The 12,929-nt window shown below is 54.3% G+C and overlaps 7 protein-coding genes across 7 annotated transcripts; 4 read left to right on the forward strand and 3 right to left on the reverse strand.

Annotated features, from left to right (window-relative positions):
• Positions 1-205: 205 nt before the first annotated feature.
• On the forward strand, positions 206-1,849 carry N7498_007295 (uncharacterized protein; the record flags this gene model as incomplete). The annotated part of the gene is made up of 2 exons (XM_058454357.1): positions 206-1,144; positions 1,205-1,849. 2 exons carry the CDS (start codon positions 206-208, stop codon positions 1,847-1,849), a joined length of 1,584 nt encoding a protein of 527 aa, XP_058306606.1.
• A 371-nt stretch (positions 1,850-2,220) lies between these two features.
• On the reverse strand, positions 2,221-3,239 carry N7498_007296 (uncharacterized protein; the record flags this gene model as incomplete). The annotated part of the gene is made up of 2 exons (XM_058454358.1): positions 2,221-3,095; positions 3,152-3,239. The coding sequence occupies 2 exons, from the start codon at positions 3,237-3,239 to the stop codon at positions 2,221-2,223; spliced, it is 963 nt and encodes a 320-aa protein (XP_058306607.1).
• Positions 3,240-4,033: 794 nt separating this feature from the next.
• On the forward strand, positions 4,034-5,819 carry N7498_007297 (SD08430p; the record flags this gene model as incomplete). Its single annotated transcript, XM_058454359.1, has 2 exons — positions 4,034-5,424; positions 5,474-5,819. The coding sequence occupies 2 exons, from the start codon at positions 4,034-4,036 to the stop codon at positions 5,817-5,819; spliced, it is 1,737 nt and encodes a 578-aa protein (XP_058306608.1).
• Positions 5,820-6,433: 614 nt separating this feature from the next.
• On the reverse strand, positions 6,434-6,723 carry N7498_007298 (uncharacterized protein; the record flags this gene model as incomplete). Its single annotated transcript, XM_058454360.1, is given in 2 exon segments — positions 6,434-6,510; positions 6,528-6,723. 2 exon segments carry the CDS (start codon positions 6,721-6,723, stop codon positions 6,434-6,436), a joined length of 273 nt encoding a protein of 90 aa, XP_058306609.1.
• Positions 6,724-7,376: 653 nt separating this feature from the next.
• Positions 7,377-8,021, forward strand: N7498_007299 (Yae1 family protein; the record flags this gene model as incomplete). The annotated part of the gene is made up of 1 exon (XM_058454361.1): positions 7,377-8,021. One exon carries the CDS (start codon positions 7,377-7,379, stop codon positions 8,019-8,021), a length of 645 nt encoding a protein of 214 aa, XP_058306610.1.
• Positions 8,022-10,565: 2,544 nt separating this feature from the next.
• N7498_007300 (uncharacterized protein) lies at positions 10,566-12,239 on the reverse strand (the record flags this gene model as incomplete). Its single annotated transcript, XM_058454362.1, has 1 exon — positions 10,566-12,239. The coding sequence occupies one exon, from the start codon at positions 12,237-12,239 to the stop codon at positions 10,566-10,568; it is 1,674 nt and encodes a 557-aa protein (XP_058306611.1).
• Positions 12,240-12,501: 262 nt separating this feature from the next.
• On the forward strand, positions 12,502-12,705 carry N7498_007301 (uncharacterized protein; the record flags this gene model as incomplete). Its single annotated transcript, XM_058454363.1, has 1 exon — positions 12,502-12,705. One exon carries the CDS (start codon positions 12,502-12,504, stop codon positions 12,703-12,705), a length of 204 nt encoding a protein of 67 aa, XP_058306612.1.
• Between the last annotated feature and the right edge of the window lie 224 nt (positions 12,706-12,929).

Raw genomic sequence — 12,929 nt, forward strand, 5'->3', positions numbered from 1 at the left:
CCCTCCAGTCCTTCCTCCTTCTATCTTCCTTCCCCACGCCCTCGAGAAAAGGGCGGATGCGGTCGTTGTGCGCTTTCATCTCGTCCACCGTGCTCGAAGTGCCGTGGACGAGTCCACTCCTTCCATTCGCTTGAACGAACCGCATTTTCTACTCCTCCGGTCCATGCGCGCCCGCCAGCTAGGTGCCCCGACCAGCTGCACATAGATGGATTCGACACCGGTCTCTGTCCTCGACGAGGACAAGTACCGGACGGAGGTCCTGCGCCTGGACTCGTCAGAAGCGGAACAAGCGCGGGCGCAACAGCTTTCGGACGAGGCACGGCAGTTGGGTCTGAACGTGCCGGAGATCGATGCTTCGGCACCGTTAGCCGCCTCGATCGACTCTGGAATGGTCGATCTCTCCTCGCCCGTGCTGTCCTCGGGGTCTTCGACCGACCGAAATTCCGCCTACGACGGATCCATTACCCCGTCCCACGAACCCTCCTCTCCCACCGCGCTCCCGCTCGACCAGGTCGTTTCGTCGCTGTCGGACATAACACTCGCTTCAGCGCGCGCGAAGCCGGGCAGCACGCGCTCCCTCGCTTCTTTCTCTACTCGGCCTACTTCATTCTGTTCAAGCGAGAGTCGGACGCTCCCCAGTGGGTATGGAAGTCATAACGATGGCCTGGCGGCTAATCCGAACCGGATGTCAATGCTCAGCGTTGCGTCTGCCGACCAGAAGGAAAGGCGGCGTAGCAGCTTGGTAAACGCCATTGGGCGCATCCAGTTTCGCAAGAAGCGTCCCTCGAGTGTGGTTATCCCGCCCAATGCTCAAATTAGTGTCTCCAAGGGTGAGACGGGGCTCGATCGAGCCTATCTCGAGACCAAGCGAGAATCCCCAACCAGCCACGATGTATACCAACGACCCGCCACTGCCGTCGAGTCTCTGCCCAAACTAGAGATCCCTATATTCGACAAGGAAGCAATGCAAAGAAGCGTGGATGACCAGGAGCTTAACGAGATGCTCGATCGCCATCGCGTGGAGCGTGACCGCCACATCGCATTCCAAGAAGCCGCTCTCAGTATCCTCCGGCGCCGACACCAGACAGCCGTTTCCGAGCGTCAGTTCGAGAACAAGTGTCTGGAAAAGGAGAAAGAGGAAAATGTATGACCACCTGTCCCCACAATATATTGGTACTATCTCTAACCGGTCTGGGTGTGACAGAACACGGCGGCAGCTATCCGAATCGAAGAACGCCAACTTGCAGTCGAAGTCGAACAACAGCGAGAATTTGACCGGGACAAGATGAACTCGCGCACTCGCATCAAGCACATGGAGGGCTACCTCCGCAACGCAAGCCCCCCACATTCTCCAGCCGGCGCAGCGCAGCGGTCTTCCGAGTCATTCTCAGGATCCGACTCAACGCCGCCGGCACGCCGCTTCACTCGGCAGCACAAAGAACAGCTGGAACAACAGTACCACGATCACGAGTCTTTGGACGCTCTGCACGAGGCACGGATCAAGGTTCTTCGGGAACGTCAAGAGCTCAAGCTGCAGGAAGCTATCGAACGCATGGAGCACGAGCTCGAAGATCTAATTGAACAGCATGCAAAGAACGTCGAAGCGCTGCAGACCGAACACCGCAACGAAGAAATCTCTTTGCTGCGGGCTATGGACGCAAAGAAAAGAGATCTGCGCCACCGCTGGCATCTGGAAGAGGCCATTTTGCGCCGCCAACTCGAGACCCGCAATGGTCAACTATACGGCCCACTGCCTCCGATCCCATTCAGTGGATCTACTACAGAGACTCAAGGCTCGACCATCGTCATACCCGAGTCGTCCCCCCTCGGCGCTGGAGATACGAAATAAAGCAGTGCAGTGTCCTGACTACCGCAGCGGAGCTTTGTTTGATATACCCCCATACAACCTAATGTTTTTTTCCGATTTTTTATTTGCATCGGCCATCACCTCTTCTCATATACGATTTATCACTCCCCCACGGTTACCCTTCTTGTAATCACGTTTGGCTACCTGAACATTTGATTTTCGTTTGGGTACGCCCATACATATCGCATTGCGGCGGCTCTGGTTCCGATGTGCATAGCCTTTGAGTTTGGGATACTACGGCTTCCTCGATAGATATTTGGTTGACCTTGTTAATTTATGTTGTATAATGAATGGGATTCGCAAATTGGGTATCATTGTTATGCTGAATAGAATCTCTTGACCATCATCACCATTCACACGGTTGACGGGCCACGCTCTCGCAACCGGTCCAACAGCCCTTCCACTTTGCCTCCGCCGCCAGTCATTGTATCTTCCGTCTGCTTATCTCGGCCCGAGTCGCCGATGACCACTGCACGCTCAACAAGGCCGGAATTAGATAGCTTAAACCGTCCAACACGACCGTCCTCCCACTCCAGCCGTACATATCGCGCCTCGACAGCGGTAGGCGCCAAAGACACAACCCCTGTATCAGTCACAGGCGACAACCGTTCGGCCGGAGCTGACTGAGACCCTTCATCCAAACCCAATCTCTCACGAAGGAACTCAACGGCGTCAGTCCTCATATGCCACGCAGCCAATTCACGTCTCAACTCGCGCACGAAGCCCCGTAAATCCTGCTTCCGCGCACCATGCCCCTTCCAAGGCTTCAAAGCCTCAGCGTCCTCGTCCTCACTCTCCTCTCCCCTCTGTACCTTCGAGCCAGGGAACGGCAAAAATGCATTTTCCAACTTCGCAATAGAAATAAACGTAGGAATCGTATGCCTGTGAACGCGCAAGCGCTTCTCGTCCTTTCCACGCACGCGCTCCCGTCTCAAGAGCACGTAATACGGCTTCGCGAAGCGGCCATTACGCGCGCAGATGTCGAGGCGCACGCCGAGGAGATTGTCATTTGTGGTCGGTGAGGGGTCTTTGAACAGGAATGCGGTTGCACCGAAGGCGATCCGGTAGTGGTTGGAGTCGGAGTGTTTGCCGGCTGCGCGTGCCAGGGGGGAGAGGTCGTCGGTCATGGATGTTAGGGCCGCTGGTGGTTTGCGGAGGAGCTTTTGGACGGACGTGGCGGAGAGAAGGCTGGATGTGAAGGTTCGTTTGCGCCGTTGAAGCTTTTGAACTGGAAGAGGTGTTAGTTTCGGTTGGTTTATCTCCGGGGTTTTGACATAGGCGTACTCTCGGCGCGGATTGAGGCGATTGCGCTGTCCTGTTCCTCTTCCTCCGGGTCGGGGGATCCGGGGGGATAGCGCGCGGACTGATTCATTGTATAATGTTTGTGAATGCGCGAAGCAGGCGCGACGTTATCCCGAGTATGCCAGTGTATCCGGGCCTACAAGATTGGGCGGCGATAGGTCTATGACGAAATGCGACGGCGCGATGTTTTTGTTTACACAGCACGTGACCCTCATCACCAGGGTCTCGATCACCATGCGCCAGTTACAACTTCAACTAGCGTACCGCAGGTGATAGTTATTTAAAATTTCCAGACACGATCACGCGACGGGAACGCGTCCGCTCGAGCGCGTTTAGCGTCCAATCATAGAGGATATACTCCGACGCTGTCCAACCTCACTAACTTAGCCCCCACGAGATCAACAACGCGCTGCTCTCATCCCGGTGCATGAACTTGTGTGACCTCGAAATCCCAGCAACCTCGCGTGGATAGGGTTGATAAAGCCTCGCGAGAGTGGGTTCTGGACCTTCAGAAGATCGAATAGGGCCATCACGGACTCATCTTACAAACCCGGCCCCAGGACCCGCAAAGGCCAGCTTGCTTCTCCACGTCTCGCCTCCTTCCAAGTTCCACGGGTTTCCCCCCCTCCATGCATTCCACTCGTTCCTGAAGACTTCTCTCCTTCGTCTCTCCTCCATGCATTGCTTACAAACCTGCATTCTGTTTCCGCGGATCCAACCGACTCGGTGATCTATCTACTCACGCCCTTCCCTTCCTTTTGCCGCCGCTTCCTCACCCTTTCCGACCCTATACAACCCCAAACTCGGACAAAAACACGACCAACCTTCACCTACCGATCTGGACCTCCCGAACCTTGCCATTCAATGACACGTAAGAGCGCTACCCTTGCCAGACGCCGCTCCAAACCGAGCTTGAAAGTTTCTACCGGCCAGAACGGCCATGCCAACGGCAAGATGAACAGTAACATTGAAATGCGCAAACGCGACACTCCCTCCACCGAAACTTCCACCGAACGGACTGCCAGAGTGATGGAAAGCTCCAGCTTTTCCCTCGATAACGATCCTCCCATCCCGCCAACCCCGATCATGACCACCACAAGCTTCCACAACCTGCCCGCGAGCGATCGCCGAAATTTCCTCTTGTTATGCGTCCTATACTTCCTGCAGGGCGTCCCCATGGGCCTGGCCACCGGCTCTGTGCCCTTTCTGCTAAAACCATACCTCTCCTACGGCCAGATCGGCGTCTTTTCGCTTGCTTCGTACCCGTACTCGCTCAAATTATTCTGGAGTCCCATTGTGGACGCTGTGTGGAGTCCGCGATTTGGCCGGCGTAAGAGCTGGATTACTCCAATTCAGGTGATTGCTGGTCTGGCGATGATCTACATGGGCAGACACATTGGAGCGATGATGGAGCAGGCGGGTGCCAATAACGGTGCCGGCGTCTGGAATTTCACATACTGGTGGTTCATGCTGGTGTTCTTCTGCGCCACTCAGGATATTGCAGTGGACGGATGGGCAATTTCCTTGATGTCCCCTCCCAACATCTCGTATGCTTCGACAGCGCAGACTGTTGGCTTGACGGCCGGACATTTCTTGTCCTACACCGTTTTCCTCGCATTCAACTCCAAGGACTTTGCCAATCGTTGGTTCCGGGCTCTTCCCACCGAGGAGGGCCTGATGTCTCTCGGCGGGTATTTGACTTTCTGGGGTTGGACATATCTCATTGTTACTGTCTGTCTGGCGTTCTTCAAGAAAGAAGAGCGTACTAGGGACCGAGACAGCATCGCGGATGTATACAAGAGCATGTGGAGCGTTCTAAAGTTGAAGAACATTCAGACCATCATCATCATCCACTTGATCGCCAAGATTGGCTTCCAGGCCAATGACGGCGTTACCAGCCTGAAGCTACTTGAGAAGGGCTTTGGCCAAGACAACATGGCTTTGGTCGTGCTGATCGATTTCCCCTTTGAAATCATGCTGGGCTACTATGCCGGCAAGTGGTCGACCCAGTATGGCGCCATGCGACTTTGGGGATGGGCTTTCGTCGGTCGATTGGCGGCCGCCGTTATTGCCCAGTTCACCGTGGTGATTTACCCCAGCGGCCCAGATGTGCCGGTCTGGTACCTGCTCACCGTGATATTTGAGCATGTGATCTCGACTTTCATGAATACGGTCATGTTCGTGGCTATCTCGGCCTTCCACGCTCGCATTGCAGACCCCGCGATCGGTGGAACCTACATGACTCTTCTCGCAACGTGAGTTTCTTCCGTCTTACCTTCTTGTTCCATCTAACATTTAGTACAGCGTCTCCAACTTGGGAGGAACTTTCCCTCGCTATTTCATCCTCAGGCTTGTCGACTTCTTTACCGAGGCGACCTGCATTCCTCCTGCCACACCTCCAGCCGCCGACTCACTGAAGGGCGCTCTCGTCACCACTTCCTTCTCCTGCGCCCTGGAGCCGGAGAAGAACCGCTGCATCCAAGGTGGCGGAACCTGCGTGGTGGGCCGTGACGGCTACTACATCACCAACATGCTCTGCGTTCTCATTGGCGTCGTCACATTCACGATGTTCATCAAGCCAGCCGCCACCAAGCTCCAGGCCCTACCTCTACGGGCTTGGCGTCTGACACAGGGTTCACAGCGCCAGTAATATTGGACTTGATAGTTTTATACGTGGGCTATAAGTCGCATAGATTGAATGAAAATAAACTAGATTTCCACTCTCGCACACCAGACCCATCTGGTAGTGGACCCTGAATCCAAAGCCTGCAAGAAATAGAGGAGAAGGCACAATCCAACCTCGTGTCTGCCCGACAGCCACGGACTCAATAATTATCCCTCATTCGCCATGTTCCTGACCATGCTCACATCCGGCGAATGACGCCGCCCATTTCCAGGATCTCAAGTCCCCTCCAGGGGCCGATCCAATCGCAACTCCCAAAATCCCTGCACTTTCCCGCCGCCAAGCTGTTCTTATGCAGACCCCTCCTGCTACCTGTTGAGTTTTCCTCAATCCGCTCCCGGGCTAAATGATATGATTCTGTCTCTGAAGTGAGTCTAGAATATATGGGTGGAGTTGGGTCTGGTCCGAACCTAGTCTAGTCACAACCCAGGTTCAGCTCTGTATAAAAGTAGACTGCGTTTACATTTTTGGGAGTTGTTTTCCGTTCTTGCTTATTCTTTATCATCAATCTGAATCTATTACACCTTGACTCTTCCAAGCATTTCAAAATGCATCCTCTCATTTACCTCGCCCTCGGCATATCAACAGCCACCGCCCTCCCAAGCCTCAACACCCGGGAAATCCTCGCATATAGAAGCGTAGGTCACGCCCGACTTACCTGCTGCCTAAACTAACGTTTCAAAAGTGGGACCTGCGCCTCTTCAGCGAAGCAGTCCCAGCCTGCAACGTGAACGACTCCAACGTCGGCCTCACCGTCTTCCACCGCTATGGTGCTAACGACAGGACGTGCGAGAGCCTCGATACGTCGATGTACAATGCGACCACTGTGAAGAGTCTTTCGTGGAAGAGTCCGAGCGAGAACGACTGGCATGATCTGTGTATGTTTAGTTCACGGGATTGTCATGCTGAATCGCTCGTTGGGAGTATTACGGATGGGTGGGAGGTTTGTTATCCGTTTACTGGGTGGATTGGGTTTTCGGTTGTTTCTCATGGAACTGGTTGTGTTTGAAATGAGTGGTGATTGATGGTGTTCTAGTACATAGTTTGCATGGTAGTGTACAGCGGTGACCATTATATTGCCCATGCTGCATGAAGTCGAGGACAACCCCGACTGTGGGAAGCTTGACCATGCCGCTTATCCCGTACCTACGCTTATGGAGTCATTTGGGTAGCTACAATGTTTGGGAAACTGGGGGCTGAGCCGTAACTCCAGAGCATGATGACCCACCTAGTCAAGTTACTGCATTGAGATCTCGCGCCCGATGTGTATAGTTAGTAAAGCTTTCGAAGCTATTCTCTGAGAATATCAGTTCAACACATATACGGCCACCCGAAGTAGAACCATGGACCCGCACCGATCCGCCGATCACCAACTTTTTTTTCTTATCGCACCCACCCACAACTACAACTACGAGCTACCTCAACGCCGAGCTCTTACGGAAAGAACAATCTATCCAGGCTATGGCCTCAGCACACACAGACTCAAGCTCCGCCCACTCCGCCTCTCCGTCCCCCGCCACAACCATGTCCGCCCAAACCGACACTGCACACCCCGCAGTCGACAACTCCCTCGACGACATCTTCGGCTCCTCCCCCGAAACAGAGACCCGGTCAGAGCTGCGCGCCTCCCAACCTACAAACGAACCCTCCGACCTGCCCTCTCTACGCCGCCAACACGTTACAGCCGGCTACCGTGACGGCGTTGCAACGTCCAAAGGCCAAAACGTACAGGAAGGCTTCGACGCCGGGTTCCCCGTCGGTGCACAATTAGGCATGCGGGCAGGCACTATTCTCGGTATCTTGGAGGGGATTACGCGCGGAGTGGAGGATCGATCCGTCGTGAAGAAACCCGCGAGGGGCACGAAAGAGGCGAGCGGTCCAGAGCTGGAGTCGCGTCGTGCGACGCGGGAGCAGGTGCTCAAACTCTACACGGACGCGGTCTCTGCTCTGGATGTGCAGGCTGTGTTTACAGGCGAGGCGGAGATCAAGTCCGGCGAAGCAGGGGAGACGGCGGAAGCACAACTGGGGCGGAAGGGGGATGGGGTGATATCGAAGTGGGAGGCCAGGGTTTCTGTGTCAGGATGGGAGGAGAACATGGAGGCGCTAGAGATGAAGGAGAAGGCTGAGAAGGAAAGCCAGGGAGGGCAGGGCGCGGGTGAACGGAGCTGAAGGTGTTTGTTGTGGGTTTGAGAACTTGGCGATGCCACCACGTCTGTGGCGGTATCTGCTTCGCCCCTCGCCGATCATCTACGCGCGCCTGTTCCCCGGGAGAAGATGCACGTCGGCGGGCCATGCCTGCGCGGGTCGTCTGCCCGTCCCGTGCTGCCCGATCATCGTGAGACCGACCTGGACCCAGGCCCAGACACCTGGACAAGGATGCAGTAGCTGCAAGGAACGCTCAGTGGAGCTGGCGGAAGGCGGTCCGGACGGGCAGGCTCGGTGTGGAGACCGGTCTTCTTTCTCCGAGACACGATGGGCCTGATCTTCATGGGGCCTGCAGGGAGTTGTTCACTATTTACCTGAAGGAGGCAGTCAAGCACAAGGGCAGGGCAGGGAAGTTGCTTGCACACTGCTTGGCAGTCATTTGAAAGTGACGGTTTGGAGGTTGCAAAAGGCAACTGGGAAGCATGGAACCAGCATGGAACATATCAACAGTGGAGGCGTCAAGCGGCTAAAAAGCCCCGTGTGCTCAAGGGCCGAACGGAAACACGCACCTCGGCAATCAGGCGTGTTTGATTCTCGATGTGTGCATGTGGATCCCATGGGCGAAGCACGCTGCGATAGATCTGAAACCACGAAGTCGGGTCTCGGGGATGCCGTCTTTCTGCCCGATGGTACACGCTACCTTGCATGGGCCGGTTCGGGCTTCCGTGAAGAAGTGGCCTATTGCCCCTGATAAATCGCAGTGAAACATTTATTGGCTTTCTGAAGAGACTTGGGCAGGGAATTGACGACGGTTGAAGTGATATCAAGAGTGTCTGCTTGCACCTCGAGTAGGAGATATGAAATCAAAGAATCTTGCTAGAATACGAGGTTCCACGTATTCGGGAACATGGCTTCAACCGAGGAAAGCCGAACCGGCGTACTCCGTACTTTTTCAGTGTTGTGTGTTCGCGGAAGACGGGACGTTGAGGGGCAACGCAAGGGGGTTCATATACCGCGAGATCGAGCAGCCCCGCCCTGCTGCTTTAACAATCGGAGTTGATCGGTGGGGTTCCCTCCTTAACAATAGTACGAAAAGTAGAACAGCGACAACTTGCCACCTAAGTGGAAGTGGGTGTGGATGATGCCTCCCTTGTTGATCTGTATACAAGTTCTTAAGGCACCCCACTTGGCCACTCGGCACGGCTTACCTGAACCTCGGCGCTCACCTCAATGGGATTCCTGCCATTGGGCACATAAGAGAGAGAGAGAAAGCATAGCGCATTACGACCTGGAAACACTCGATCCTAAAGAGAGAAAACGCATGAGGCTACGAGAGGATGTACACCAACTCCCCACATCCAAAGCAATGCGCCGATCACCAGTGGCCGGAAGATTCCCCTAGCACCGTACTTTCTCTTTCCTCTACGGAATAGTCTCCCGACAAACCCTAGGCTGATTATTCTGCAACACGCAGAACCCTTGGGACTCCAAACCTAATCACACACGTACGACGGGACCCAAGGGTCACACCCCTGTCCCTCGACAGGTCCAGCACGCGCAGTACTTCTGCTCTGTCGTGGGGCTGTCAAACCCCAGTGGGTCCTGGTGGACCTTGATCGTCTAAGACATGATCACAATAGAAGGAAATAGTAGGCTGCACAGTTTCTATGGACTTGGTGCCCTTGCCACTGGCCCGCTAGAGTCGAGTTTAGATGGGGACTTATTGTTGCCCTGTACTGGAAACAGCGATTGTTGGCTATCGTGGGGCTTCAAGGATCGGAGTAAGACATCGGCTATGAACTATGTGAGGTCCATAGTTTCTCGGCTGGTAGTATCCTTGAATACCGGAGATAGCGGGGGGAGTATCTGAGATCTGGCGATGACGACCACATTCCTAAGGTCGATCTACAATCACCGGGGAAACATAGTGATGAGGAGACGTGCCATTGGCATTTTTTATTCATTTCAAAGTGTCATTGGGTAATAGTTCATGCTTTTTGTCATTGCGCCTGGAGATGCAGTCTGGAGTCCGTACGCCCGTTGTCCTTTATATCATTATAGTAGGTCACATTGAGAAGGAAATGAGAATCAGAAAGTCTTGAGTAGTCTTGAAAAGGAAATGGTAGTGAATCGAACAGGAGTTCGTACAGAGGGGGAAGTTTTAACCATAGAGTGAAATGGTAGTACAGCCCGAAGCGCAGTTGTGGAAAGGGATAACCACGTAGAAATGGACAGGGAGAACCCGAAAAAGCAGAAACAGATTAAGGACAGTAGAACCGAAAGTCATAGGTCATCGCCGTTAGGCCTTGTTGTGATTTCGTTGATGTTCAGCAGTGAACATCATCGCGTTGTCGAGGGGAATCATTATCATTGTTGAACGGGTAGTGGAACCCGCGGAAAACATGAAGCATAAAGAGTGTGAGCGTGTTCGTCATCGTGGAACACATCGTGAAAAAGATGTAGGAAATCGTCAGTGATCGTTGAATTGCAGGCCGTTGGATATTGTCGAAGCAAATGAAAGCAAAAACGCCGATCCCCCGCACCAGAACGCCGGGACTGAATAGGAGATCAGAGTACATCCACGTTTTTGGTGGTTTTGTGGCAGTTCAAGGAGCGGAGGGAATCGAGCATACGGCGGAAAAAGGGACGTTGCTCGGTGGATTCGTTGATGATGGCACGGGATTGTTGCTCGTAGCACATTGATGTAAACTTTTCCTTGTCTGACTTGACGTACTCGGGACTGTCAGAGCGCTGGCGACGTCTTGATTGAGCTTGGAAGGCTGCTGCGGCTGACCGATCGATATCAGAGTCGCGAGTGCTGGATCCACGGCTGCTGGTTTTTGGAGAGCGAGGTTTCATCAGAGAGGTAGTAGAGGGAGCCACAAGGCGGAGAGTGTGGAGGGGGTGGGAAGGACGTAGACCATCGCGGCTGGTGATGGGTCGTTCGAAACTCATGCCTCGGAAAGGCTCCGGAACAGGCTCGCCAACAGCGTCGTCGGGCATGCAGGGGAACTTCTCCGGGAGCTGATCGTCAAGCATTGCTTGGTGGAGCTTGGGTTGTGACTTGGCGCCACGGAGCTTAGCTCTGCTTCGCACCTTGCGCAAGGTATCAATTGGTCTGCGGGAAAGAGACTTGTGTCCAATGGACTCGTTATCCGAGTCTGACTCCCAGACCGATTGTTCGCAGTGAGCATCCATGGTCGACATGGAGGGACGCTCCATAGACGTGGCAGTCCACTGGCGAGAAATAGGAGGAGAGCTGGCACCAGGGCTAGGCAAAGGGCTGGGGATTTCATTGGCAGGGATGAAAAGAGCCTGGTCAAAATGTGTGGCATGCGGCTCCATGGTGACCGGATTTATCAAGCACGGCGGCGAGATCATGGATGGGTCAAGTGGAGGTCTTGTCCCGGGGCTATATTGCTTTCTCCGTACACTTTGCGAGCTTGTGCCACGAGATAGATTGGGCAGTGTAGGATGAGGTTTGTTCCTGCGGGAAGACGAAGACATGCTGGAAGTCTCGTACTTCATTGTGAACGTTGTAGAGCTGGAATCGGAGATAGGAGTAGTAGGGCGACTCTTGGTCTTGGGAAATGAGGGCACAGGAGGCGGTGGAGGAAGGCAGTGTTTGGGAGGTGTTGTTGGAGGGAGATAAAAGCGTCGAGGTTCCTGAGCCTGTTGGGCGTGTCGGTACAACTTCTCGGTTGCTCTCAGCACAGCCTCGGGGCAAGCGGGAGAGGAGTAGGTGGATGAGAAAGAGCTGCTCGGAGTCAAGTCCGGTGTGGTGCTTTCAGTAGCCACCGAGCTGAAAGAGCCCTGGCTGCTGTGGAGTTGTCTGGGTTCTTCTGTAGAGGAGGTGTAGTGGTGAAATCTCAAGTCGTTCTCCAGTTCCAATTGCGCGATGGTCGACCGGTTAGGACCGTTATATTTGCCCTGGGGAGGAGCGAAATCTTTCCCGCTGGTCAGGGAAAGTGTATAATACTGGCTGTTGTCCTGACTATATCTCTCATCGCGAATGGCCGGAGTATACGAGTCGTTCCCGGTTGGCGTCGTGGCCAAAGAGTGTTCGAGGTAGAAGGGGTCTGCGTTGGACTCCTCCAGAACCTTGGGTCCCGCCTTGGGATAGTAGGTGGAAGCTCGCTTCGCCGGCGATGGTGATGGCAAACAAATGGTGGATTCTGACCTGTTTCGGTCTGGGTACAGCGCGTCCACTTCGCCCGGACAGTAAAGTTCCCCTTGAGCCATGGACTATGATCACGAAACACAGATGGAGAGTGAACACGAGTCGGACGCGGGGGTCCAAGGGAATAGCATGAACAGATAGTAATAAGGGCTCGGGCGAAAAGGGAGTTGCCACCGGAGATGGATTGAGGAATGAGACTGGGGTGAGAGGGATATGTTTATACAGCCAAAAATAGGCCCCCTCCAGGACCCCGGGCGGAAAACAGATCCATACCAATGCACGCGCAAGTGTAAACAAAAGGACGGAGCACAGACCTGACCTTACATGACGTTCCCTTCCGCCTGTAGGGATGAGGTTGCAGCAAGGACCACCTCTCCGGCTCCCAGCAAGGGCGGGCGGATGCCCTTTCCGACGAACAAAAGCACATCCCGTTTCGTCCCTCAAAGGACCAAGGCGCAGGCCGAAAGAACCATCCCCGTGCTTCCCGTTGTGGTCCTCATGCTGGACGGCACGGCCTACGAGGCCTGAACATGAATCGACCCGGAGTTGTTGGTAATACAGTCATCTCATTCGTACAACGCAAATGTGCGGCGATTGATCTCGTCTCAAACGGACAGCGCAAAGGCCGGGGCTTCGAGTAAAAATGTGAGATGTCAAGAGAAGACGAGTCCCGCGGATGTTCCTCCGGGTCAGCCACCGGGACCCACTGATCCGCCGGTGGCTTCGTCTTTGCGCTCATTCCATATTCCATA

The sequence above is a fragment of the Penicillium cinerascens genome, assembly GCF_028974065.1.
Source record: "Penicillium cinerascens strain IBT 15544 chromosome Unknown contig_9_segment0_segment0, whole genome shotgun sequence".
NCBI lineage: Eukaryota > Fungi > Ascomycota > Eurotiomycetes > Eurotiales > Aspergillaceae > Penicillium > Penicillium cinerascens.